Consider the following 12,975-nt stretch of genomic DNA (forward strand, 5'->3'; position numbering starts at 1 on the left):
GCACAAAACAGAAGGAACTGGAAAGTTGCTGCAGAGGCCTTCATTCTGCAGTAGATTGAAAATGGCTGATGATGATGATATTATTTCCCAAAAGAACATTAAATTTAGAGAATTAAAATGTAACTGGCATCTCTTTGACCATCCATAAAGCTTGCCAAAATCATTCTCAAGAAGCTCAGCCTGATTTTCACCATTAATATTATCTGTACATTTCAACATATCATGTCCTTTAATCTATCATCTGTATCATTAAAAAAACATCAGGAACAACAGTGGCCCTGCCACTGAACCTTGGGTGACTCACTTGTTTTCATCATGGCCCACTCTGAAGAATGACCATTTATAATTACCCTTTGCCACCTCTAAAATACCCCATAACCTTGCTCATGGTCCCACTGTATTAGCTTGTATGGCAGCCTCCTGTGCAGAACCTTGTCAAATATAAAATGTCATATATTATCAGAATTGTTTCTTGTATCCAATATGATCCAATCTAGCACCTGCACTGGGAAACCCTTGGAGCGGCTCATTCCCTTAAGATCTGCTACCTACTATCTTGAAGCAAACTGCACATCCAGCTGCCACCAGTTTTGGTTTTAGCAGGGTTCCATCACTCAGAATGCTATCAATTTAATCATTAACAAAGCCGAGACCACATCTCCTTGTGTCATAGATTTCGAGAAAGCCTACTGTACCTTCTGGTGGTAATGTGTCCTCCTCTACTACAGGCATATGAATTGTTTTCTCTGTAGATTAGCAAGAAAAGATTGTGACCCTATAACTTTTTCTTGCTGATTTGGGCTCTTGACTCAAAAGGGTTCCTAAATAAAAGGTTTATGGGCAGATATAAAGAAAGGGGATAAATTCATATAATCAGTATGGATTTGTGTAAGCATGATCTACACAGGATGCTCCTGCAGATATGTTTACCTTTTCTAGACTTTATGTATATGTATGTATGTATACATTTTTAATGTGCATATGCTCTGAAGAGTACATAGATTCAAGTGTATATTATATTAAATATACTCATCTATATAATTACAACAGTATGTAAGATAAGGATAAGAGTGCATAAAGTATAGTACTGTATGATAAAAGCATTCCAAGAGAGCTGCAAGGCCAAAAGAATAGAATAAGAGTGTATTAAGCACAGTAAAAGCATTTGAAGTTAGCCTTTAAGCCAATAGAGAAGATGTAAGATAAAAATTTAGCATGAGGGTTTAGAGTAAAAGTATTCCATTTGAGCTATGAAGTCAAGAGAACTGATAGGCCTAAGATAGTCTGAATTGGTTCAATGTGTTATATCCAATGAATAAACAAATAATTAATAATAATATAAAAGTAAAATAAAGCTAACTTTGAATGCTTTTATTGTCTTAATACACTCTTATTCGTTTCTTTTGGTCTTAGAGCTCTCTTGTAATACTCTATATCAGCATTTCCCAAACTTTTTTAGTCACAGAACACTTCATCTCACAACATATTCAGTAAACACTTACGAAACACAAGTTTAGCGAGAGCCAAAGAACTGTTGCTAATTTTTTTTACATATGACGCACTGTGCATCAGAAGCATCTTTATTTCCAAACACACAAAGCCGAAATTCAAATAACTGTCATTATACTTTTGTTTTGGTCATTTATTAGTTGGTTCCTGTTGTTTCACTTCGGATTTTTGGGGAACAAAAGGCTGCGATTGTTCATCCTCACTTTTGAAGTGTGGCAATACTGTGTTTGTTTTCGTCGACCACAGTTGCACTGCTAGAAGTATACTTTGCTTCTCATTTTAAAGTTCCTTTTTTTCAACCACAAATCTATGGTTACATATTTTTAGTAATAATTTTTCAAAATACTAATAATTATCAAAGAGGTGAGTTTAGTTATGATATCCAGGCTAAATCGCACATGAATGGCATATTAGATCACCACATTGCTACTTTTTCGTAGATGTCATTACCTCTATGAAAGCCCACCAAAATAGTGTTCCACAGTATATTTGATTTTTAGTATATGCCAGTATATTGACCGGAAAAAAAAAAAAAAATATATATATATATATATATGTGTGTGTGTGTGTGTGTGTGTGTTAAATATAATGATACAAAAGTGGTGTATGCTACAAATATGCAAAATTTATTATTTTAATTTTTTTAAAAAATTATTAATTACAATTTTTCGTGGAACATAGTTTGCGAAACGCTGATACTTATATACAGGGTGTTTCAGTTAAACGTTTCAGAACTTCTAAGAGGGGTAGGGTACATCCTGACAACTCGAAATCATATAGCAATGTGGGGTCGGAAATGCTTTCCTGAAGCGGTGTTGTATACAGAAGCACCATAAAGAAAAGAGACCATAAGTGAGAAATCGTTTTAATAATACATGAAAAGAAGCAAAAGGTACATGGATTAAAGTAAGTGTTCGAAGTTTCTTCCACGGGCTACAATGCACGCCTCACATCTCCGACGCATGGACACCCGAACATTCTGGAATACTCCAGGCGAATTTCGAATTTCTTGAACAAGAACGGCAAGTTAGTAGGATGGATGATTACACGAACGCAGAGTTAGCCGATATGCATTTGGCGTACGGGGCTGCAAATTGTAGAGGGCCAGCCGCACAGCGTTTGTACGCGGAACGATATCCGACGAGGCGTATTCCCAGTCATAATTTCTTTGCAAGACTGCACCAGAGGTTAGCTGAGAGAGGTTCATTTGAAAGAGCTGACAGGGACAGGGTAAGAACAGCACGGACTCCAGCCGTCGAACAGAATGTGCTGCAGCATGTACAGGGGAATCCAAGAATGAGTACACGAAGTCTAGCAAACGCAGTCGGGGTTTCCCATTGCAGCGTCTGGAGGATTCTCCGAGAACAAGACATGCATCCGTTTCACGTGCAGCGAGTCCAGACACAGCAACCGGAGGATTATGCACCTCGTATTGCTTTCGCACAGTGGTACCTTGGAAAATGTGCTACAAATCCCCTTTTTCCTGCTGAAGTGTTGTTTTCCGATGAGGCATCCTTCACAAGGGAAGGAATTTTCAACACGCATAACGACCATATCTGGGCGGTCGAGAACCCGCATGCAATACGACGTCGTGCAGCACAAATTCGATTTTCGGTCAATGTATGGGCCGGTATTATGGGAGATCACCTCATCGGACCTTACCTGTTACCGTGTCGTCTAACCGGACCTATCTACTTGATCTTTCTGCAGCAAGTATTGCCACAACTTTTGAGAGATGAACAGATTTCTGCATCGACGCAACAGACAATGTGGTTCCAACACGATGGAGCCCCTGCCCATTATAGCGGAGATGCTCGTAACTACCTGGATGTCACATTTGGTCAACAGTGGATCGGACGTGGTGGTCCCGTGCGTTGGCCTGCTCGGTCACCCGACCTATCATGTCTTGATTTTTATTTCTGGGGTCATATGAAATCGCTAGTTTATGACACCCCTGTTGACAATGCTGAGGAGCTGGTTGCAAGAATCGCAGTAGCTGCCGAAGAAATTCGAAATTCGCCTGGAGTATTCCAGAATGTTCGGATGTCCATGCGTCGGAGATGTGAGGCGTGCATTGTAGCCCGTGGAAGAAACTTTGAACACTTACTTTAATCCATGTACATTTTGCTTCTTTTCATGTATTATTAAAACGATTTCTCACTTACGGTCTCTTTTCTTTATGGTGCTTCTGTGTACAACACCGCTTCAGGAAAGCATTTCCGACCCCACATTGCTATATGATTTCGAGTTGTCAGGATGTACCCTACCCCTCTTAGAAGTTCTGAAACGTTTAACTGAAACACCCTGTATAAGTAGCTTAGAAAATGAATGGGGAATGCTGACTTGTCAGATGTAGTTACCATGGAAAAATTAAATAAGTGCCTGAAAAATTAAAGCAGATTAAAAAAATAAAATAAAATACTACAAATAGTACTTAATGCTATAGATCCTAAGATTAACTTCTTCCTCAAGGGTCAGCAGTCGAAACCAAAGGAAATACAACAAGAATTAAGGCCTCTGTTTCTGATATGAAATATACGTAGCAAATGGAAAAAGCAAGCTAATGTTATATATCATAGCCGACCCAACAGAGACCAGAATGAACAGTAATAAGAAATAGGAAACCAAATCAGATTAAAAGTAAAAAGAAAAAATCAAGATTAAGCTAATTCCAAAAAAAGTTAAATTGAAAAATGGCAAGCAGTCCTAAGTGAATTTAAACAAAGGAAATGAAAGTGAATTTAAACAAAGGAAATGAAAGTGAAGATGAAATAATATAGTCAAAGTAGGACAACTTACTGTAGTGTCAGGCAGGAGTCGGTGAAATGGGCTGAGACAAGTGAACGTTAACAGGGCTGTATTCGTGACGAAAGAAGTTAGCAAATGATTTCCTGGCATATTTATAACACGTTAAAGTATCTCCAAGTATGGGAGGGGGGAGAAGATGTAAATAGGTCAGTGTAAACTCTGTCTTACATGCTGATACATGCATCCACAGCATATTACTAGCAATACCGATGAACCTATATTCTGCAACCGCAGCAATGTGGTTTAACTTATTACCTGCGATATGAAATACGTAGGCCAACAAGTAATAAACTTCAACTCAGACTTAACCTACATAGGTCAGATATCGAGAATTTCAATAACTGCAATAACTGTAGTAACTCTGAACAAGAAATTGAATACAAGCATTTCCAGTTACGTTGCTTTATCAACATCTATATCTCCATCTTGGCACAAGTACCTGACCCCAGTTCCAGAAATAGACAGGAAGAATTATTTGTGCTAAAGTTAAAAACCCATTATCCATATGGACTCAATAAGTTCAATCGCAAAATTATCGCCAATAATATTACAGGTATATGCATATACAGCAATACCCCACACAGCACTGATAATTGGTTCCGTGTTATGTGAAATCATGCTGATTGAGGTATAATTATGAGTTTTAAGAATGCATTCCAGAGAAACAGTGTAAACAAATTATAATATATCTATAAACAATTTGTGCTTGATAGCCAATTAAAAGGATTTGAAATAAAAAAAATTGCAAAAATTTTATTAATGAAAAGGTAACATCATGAGAGATGAGAAAAAAAAAAAACTTTGTTTCTTTAGGTATTTCAACGGTGAAGTCGTCTCTTCTTTTTCTCGACATACGAGTCTTTGTAGCGTACAATTCCATCTTGTAAAATTTGCCATACCTTGATGTTACGTTCAGTGTTCGGATCTCCGTTCATAATCGCCTCACAGGCCCCCCCCCGAAAAACTTTCTCCAATTCTTCTATTGAAAATTCTTTTGATGCCACTTCAGAATTGTTTCCCTCTTCTTCATATGCAGTTTGTTCGTCAATTTCAAGGGGAGTTGCATCATCTAAGTCATGTGAGTCACAATGCAGTCAAGTACGTTGGCAGTATCCAAAGTTTCGAATCCCAAGTCTTTTCTGATCTTCGCGATGTCTTTGGGAATTGTCTGAACTTGTGATTCAAAACCATTGAAATCATTTGCCAAATGGGGCAAAACATGCTGCCAAACAGAACGCATGTCGTTTGCGGTGATTTATAGCCAAGATGCAAATATATTTTCGATCGCATTCCTGATGTTATAATTTTTCCAAAAAGGTTTGTAAAGATGATGATCCCACTCCTGTTGAAACTTGAATCGCTTGGAAAAAAGTTTGCCGCAGATAATACGCCTTGAATGTAGCAATTACACCTTGATCAATAGGTTGTAAGAGAGACGTTGTGTTATGGGGAAGAAAGCATATTTTTATATTTTCATTGAGATCAGAAATGTCAGGTGGATGATCTGGTGCATTGTCTAAAAGCAACAAAATTTTGAACTCCATCCCTTCAACTTTGCAGTAACGTTCACCGTCAAAAAAAAATAATTTGTAAACCATTCTGTAAACAATTCTCTTGTAATCCATGCTTTCTTATTGGATTGCCAAATTACGGACAGCGCACTTTTTACAAAACCCTTTAGAGCCCTTGGATTTCTGCTCTGAACATGAGTAGAGGCTTGCATTTGTCAATGTTAAACTTTAGTATTCACTTCTCAGCCCATCTGCCCAAATTTTCTAGATCCCATTACATTAGCACACTGCCATTACTGTCATTAACAACCTTATCAATCTTTGTATCATCTGCAAACTTCGACATTAAGCCTGGTATATTTTTTATCAATATCATTGATAAATATAAAAAAAAAAAAAAAAAAAAAACGTGGTCCAAACACAGAACACTGGGGGACTCCACTAATAACATTAGTCCACGAAGTGCAGGGCCCATTGATTACCACTCTGTCTTCTCTCCCACTCAACCATCCTTTTATCCATTGTAACAGCTTACTCTTAGTACCATACTGCTCCAATTTGTGGCACCTCCGTGGGCAGGTGCAGCAGTGCGTAGCACACGCTTCTTGATTAGACCGGGGTTCGAGCCCACGACCACCAAATATGAAAGATGCGGAAAGGTCAGAGAATGACCACCACATATCCCCGGAGCAATATAGCCTTAGTTGCTAATGCTCCTAAAAAAACAAATAACAAATAAGCTCCAATTTGTACAATAGTCTTTCCTGTGTGACAGTGTCAAAAGCCTTTCTGAAATCCAAGTATATAATATCAAATTTGTCAGCAGAGACTTTCCCTTAACAAACCCATGCTGTGTCTGAATTATTACTGCAGTCTTGTTTAGATGATTCTGCAATGCATCTTTAACCAGTGACTCCATTATTTTCCCTGGAACAGAAGTTAAATTAACTGGTCTGTAATTACTTGTCACCCTTAGAGTCCCCCCTTTGTGAATTTGGGATACATTTGCACATCTCCAGTCCATGGGGACTTACTCTGAGTCCAAGGATGCTCTGATAATTATGGCTAAAGGTTTGCTTTGCTGCCTACTTTAATATAACTGGATAGCTCCCATCAGCCCCAGGTGTCTTTTTTATGTTTAACGTCAACAGTTTCTCCTCCAATTTGCTCTCTGTTATTACAAAGTCATTAAGCACCCTGTTACAGTTTGATAAATTTCCAGCATTTTCCTCCCTTAACTCCTCATGTGTGAATGTAGATGCAAAATACTCATTTAGATTATCAGTTATCTGTGCAGGATCAATAACAATCAAACCATCGATATCAAGTGGACCCATCTGATTCATTTCCTTCCTTCTTCAGTTTATAAAAGTAAAGAAGTCCTTGCTGTTTTTCTTAGCATCCTTTGCCAAAGATTTCTCGATCTCCCTTCCCTTGCCTAATCTCCTTTGTGACTTGATTACAGACTAGTTTATATCTGCCATAGGCTTCTGTGTTGCCTGATAATTTATATGCATCCCATGCATTTTTCTTCTCTGCCACTAGTCTCATTAATTCATCTGAGATCCATTTAGGCCTAAACCTTGAACAATATATCTTGATCGGTATGAAAGGCCTAGTAGCTTCCACGATTAGTTCCTTTATATGTTTTTCAAGTCATTTCAAGTACAATTCAAAATGTGTCTTTAAGAATGAAGTGTCTTACAATGTTAAAGTAAATAAAGGCTACCATCTCTTATTTATCTTAAAATAAATAGCAGTGCAGATATAGCTTTAAATTCAGGGAGGAGGAGTCATGCCTGTAAGCTGTTGTTGCCAGTTTGGCCTACAAGAACTACAATTCTCCAGACTTTTTGTTCCCAAGTAGCCATTGTACCAGAAAAATCCAAGTTCAACAACAACAAAAATCTCCAGACTTTAGATCCAGAAGTTGAATAAAATGATATATAAATAGATACAGAAAATATTATTACATAAAAAAGTAGCAGCTGTGAAGTTATTTTATGAATTTATATGATTTTTTAATGGGCACCAATGAATAGTTGGCTGCTTCCCAGCAGTTTGCCTTGGAGATCTACAGGTATGGTGTGCCCTGATGAAATCATGCCTGTGATTTCCTATAGCTTTTTTCTTTCCTTTTGTTATATTTCTTTTGTGAGGTATCACTAATATGATATCCTTGCATTGCCTTTTTGTTTAATTATAAGGTGCAGTAGTGCTGTTATGTCAGAATTCTGTATGGGTTACTTCTTATTGTGGCACCTCCATAGCCAGGTGAGCAGGAGCAGCAGTGCGTAGCATATGCTTCTTGATTAGACTGGGGTTTGAGCCCATGACCACCAAATATGGAGGATGCAGAAAGGTCAGGTAATGACCACTGCATATCCCTGGAGCAATATGGCCTTAGTTGCTAATGCTCCTAAAAAAAACAACCCAAATAACAAATAACTTCTTATTGTGAGTTTGCACATCATTTCTTTTTAATATCCATTGTTAATCAGTTATGTTTATTTTTTTATTTTTTCTTGTATTCAGGTAACGAGTTCCTTATGGACAAAATATATGCTGTATTTTCGGCAGTACATTCACTTGCTGATAAAAGTGTTTAATTTTAATTTAATCATTTTGTGATAAATACCACATTGGCTTGAGCTTAAGTTACTTTAGAAACAACTTTGTTATCCTCATATTGACCTGAAATTGCTAATTACATTTTTTAATTTGAATAGCATTATCAAAGAGGCTAATACGCTATTCATTTAAAAAAACCGAGGTGCTGCCATTACATATCTCTTTCAAGACTTCCTGGTTTCTCATCCTGTCATCACCACTTTGCGGACTGTGAACATTACATGAAAAAAAGTAAATTAATGACCCTTGTAAGGAATTTACAATATTGTGTAGGGAAGTTAAAAGATTATTATATTTTCCCTGATATTTATTTTTCAGTACCATCTTAGACAGATTAACATGTTCATACCAGGACATTCTATTGAAAGGTTATGTGCTTTAAAGTGCAGTGTGTTTTTGTCTCTGTTCCTAGTGCCCATGCAGAAAGTTGTTTGATCATACCCACTACTTTATGGTTAAGATGTATGTGTGTGTAAAAAGTAGTAAATATTTAAGTTGATTTATTACTAAACCAGAGCTTTCTTGCTTAACTGTCATTACCAGTAGTTGCCGCAACTAAACAAAATTTGTTTCTTGTAGTCATTTTAATGCAGATGCCCACACTGCATAGAATTGTACTTATAAGATAATTCATTATAGCCATTTTCAGTATGAATTAACTGAAACCGTTCCCCCCACCTTTATTTCTTTTGTTTCTGGGAAAACTAATTATGCAAAATTTTTTGCAGAAAGTCTAGAAGTCGTAGTTATAGTCACAGTGATTCAAGTCATTCCCCTTCACGGTCAAGAAGCAGGTAAGTAGTGATAAATTTTGACGTAACTTGCAGTTGTATTGAGGGAAGAGCATTATGTGGTTGTTCATACAGAGTTAATGCGAAATAAGAATGACACTATATATAACCCATGTGAGTTGTTATAAAGTGAATATTATTCTGTACAATTACAGGTAGTCAGGTGTTAGGACTTAGTATATTTCTGAGGCTTGTTCATAAGTTGATAGATTTTGTTAGTCAAAATTTTATGTCCAGACACATTGTATTTTCAGTGTAATTTACTTTAGTTTATTATACTGCAAGTAAACCAATTTCTTACCTTAATGTTAGTGTTTTGCTTTCTAGGATAGATGTTACTTACCAATGAATAACATTTAAATGGAAGAGGATGGTGGGTAATGGTTGTGGGGAGGGTCATGTCTGAGGAAACTTGCTGAGAATGGCTTTAAATGTTATAGAACCTAATGTAGATGGTACTAGTTCTGCAGCAGGGGATGTCTGAATGGTGGTCTTTTTCTTTCTCATATTTGACCCTGTAGCTTATGCAACTTATAAATTTTGCTTGGACATTATGAATAGCTACAGAAACATTGAAAAAAATGTTCAGCATTGGAGTCTCATTTCAAATGCGGCGAAGGACTCCTGAAAGAAGTTTAAAATCTTTAGCCATATCCTTTAAATTGAACACTTTGGATTGTCTAGTTACTTCTGACAGAAGTTCCATCAATTCTTTGTTGGTAACCTCCTTTCTATGGCTATCATCAGCTTCATTTATATTCTTTACATCCCTTTTTTTTTTTGTCTTTTGAGATGTCGTGTTCTTTTTAAAACTTTAATTTTACATGAATATTCCCCTCCATTGTCCTAACAGGATCAATGCTTCTTTAAACGTTGTCCTGGTGGAATAGTAAGCCTTAAATATTGCAACATTGCCCTTGTACATTGGCTAGATGTGGGGGTGTAATGTTAGGTAACGAGTAAACAGTCCTGAAGTTAGAGTGGAGATCATCAAGGAAGTGAGTGGGGATGGCCAAGGGCATTATCAATCACCAGGAAGACCACAAATGGCAATGAGTTTCTGCAGACTGCTCAGGACCAAAATATTGATGAGGAATATTATAACTCTGAAAGTAATAAAGCTCAAGAAACTTATAGATAAAAAGAAATCCAAAGAAGAAAAAATTAGTCAAGAAACAATTCTCATGATGAACCAAAGATGACAAATGAAGAGCAAGAAAAACACTGACAAGGAGAAAATTGAGTATACTGAGTTATGCAAAGCCATTAGAAAGCGACTGAGAGAGGACATAAGAAGATTTAACATAAGAAAAGTAGAACAAGCATTAAGGGAAAAAAAAGAACTTAAATCAGCAGCCATGAGCAGTAATACAGAAAGACAAATGATACTGAAACTGAAGAATAGTGATGATGTACTTATAAATAGCAGAGAAGGCATAATTCAAATAGCAGAAGACTACTATAGAGAATTATATAAGGAGTGAGGGAATGATACCAGCAGTGGGGAAGATGGTACACATATGACATACACTATATCCTTCCTGAGGAGGTAGAACATATGTTGAAGAATCAGAAAGCCTGGAGGAAGATGAAGTTACTGTAGGGTTGTTAAAATTGGGAGGAAGAGACATGACACAAAAACTGGCAAGACTCTTCACAAAATGCTTTAGAAAAGGCATGATGCCCAAGCAGTGGAATAATGCAATCATAGTTTTGCTGCATAAGAAAGGAGATTAATCAGAAATTGGAAATTATAGACCAATTAGCTTGTTATCCCACATCTACAAGTTGTTCACAAGGGTCATTACTAACAGATTAGAAAGAATACTTGATGAGAATCAACCGAAAGAGGAAGCTGGCTTTAGGACAGGATTCTCAATTATGGATCACCTTCACGTAATTTCACAGCTAATGGAGAAAGCAAATGAATGTAAAACACCATTATGCCTGGCATTTGTGGATTATGAAAAGGCATTTGACTCCCTACAGCATAAGGCAATGTTTCGGGCACTGCAAAGAAAAGGCATAGATACGTCATATTTTGAAGAAAATATATGAGAACGCTACCGCCTTTATTAGACTAGACAAAAACAGTAGCAAATTTAAAATAGAGAAAGGGGTTCAACAAGGAGACAATACTTCCGAAGTTGTTTACTGCTGCCCTTGAGCAAGCTTTCAGAAGATTAGACTGGCTGCAGAAAGGAGTCAATGTGATTGGAGAGTACCTAAACCATTTACGATTTGCAGATGACATTGTGATCATAAGCCACGATCCCAAAGGATTAGAGGAAAATCTTAATCAGTTATGCAGAGTTAGTAAGGATTTTGGACTAAAGATGAATATGGCTAAAACAAAAGTAATGATGAACAAGTATGCCACAGAAAGGGATATAATGATAGAAGGTGCAGTAATTGAAAAGGTGGGGTCATCTACTTATCTGGGACAAGCCATTAACTGTAATAATGATAAATGGCTGGAAGTCAAGAGAAGAATAAATTTTGGATGGATAGCATTCAGGAAATATTTTTAGTCACATACTGAGGAGAAATATCCCAGTTTGTCTGAAACGTAAAATAATGAATCAATGTATAGTCCCCACCATGACTTGTGAAAGTGAAACTTGGGCACTTGCCAAAAGAATGAAGAGAAGCTGGGAACTACACAGCGAAGAATGGAACAAATTATATTGGGAATCAGACTGTTGGATAAGAAGACAAACACATGGATTAGGCAACAAACTCATGGAAGACTGCTCCACAAATTGGACGCAAATTGCTGCTAAGGATAAAGGGATGGTTGAATGGGAGAAGACAGAGTAGTAATCAATGGACACTGCTCTTTGTGGACTAATGTTGTTAGTGGACTCCCCCAGGGTTCAATGTTGGGTCCATTGTTTTCTGTATTTATTAATGATATTGATGATGGTATATCAGACTTAAAATATCCAAGTTTGCAGATGATACGATGGTTGGCAGGGTTGTTAATGACACTATGCTGCTGGAACAGGATCTAGAAAAGTTGAGCAGATGGCCTGAGAGGTGGGAAATGAAGTTTAAAGTAGACAAATGTAAAGTACTCCATATGGGAAGCAGTAACCCCAGAGTAACATATCAACTCTGTGGTACTACACTGACAGTGGTAAAGAATGAAAAGGACTGGGGGGGTAATTGTGCAGGCAGATATGAAGTTTTCTGAACAGTGCAGACAGTCTGCAAGAGTAGCTCATGGTGTCTTGTCAATGATATACAGGAATTTTTCTAGCAGGGATAAGGAGATGATTATTCCCTTGTATAAGGCAATGGTCAGGTACTGTACACCTCGAGTACTGTATACAGGTCTGGAGGCCTCATTTTAAAAAGGATGTAGAGCTGTTGGAACGAGTACAGAGAATGGCAACAAGATTAATGAATGGAACAAAGGGTTGCTCTTACGAAGAAAGGCTTATGTTTTGCAAATTACAGCATCTGGAGACTAGGCACCTGTGAGGTGGTCTGATTGAGGTGTATAAAGCCTTGAATGGTTTGAGCAGGCTCAATGCTGACTGACGGTATACTTTTGCTTGCTCAGACTAAGAAACTAAGGGGCCCCTAGATTCAAATTGAGGAAAGACAGTTGTAGAATAGATGTGTGGAAGTTTGCCTTTAGCCATCAGGTAGTTGATTGCTGGAACAGGCTTCCATCTGTTGTTGTGGAAGTTGATAGCTTAAATAAATTTAAGGCTGAA

The 12,975-nt window shown here is 37.3% G+C and overlaps 1 protein-coding gene across 10 annotated transcripts in view; it reads left to right on the forward strand.

The window, feature by feature from the left end:
- Positions 1-12,975, forward strand: part of LOC150090406 (uncharacterized) — a 390,346-nt gene that overhangs the window by 322,063 nt on the left and 55,308 nt on the right. For all 10 annotated transcript variants that reach the window (XM_090389862.1, XM_090389864.1, XM_090389859.1 and 7 more), the window contains one exon: positions 9,188-9,253. In XM_090389862.1, coding sequence (XP_090245988.1) covers positions 9,188-9,253 — 66 coding nt within the window. The remainder of the gene's footprint in view (positions 1-9,187; positions 9,254-12,975) is intronic.

This window comes from Mastigoproctus giganteus, chromosome 2 (assembly GCF_048544385.1).
Source record: "Mastigoproctus giganteus isolate SK-2022 chromosome 2, ASM4854438v1, whole genome shotgun sequence".
Taxonomy (NCBI): Eukaryota; Metazoa; Arthropoda; class Arachnida; order Uropygi; family Thelyphonidae; genus Mastigoproctus; species Mastigoproctus giganteus.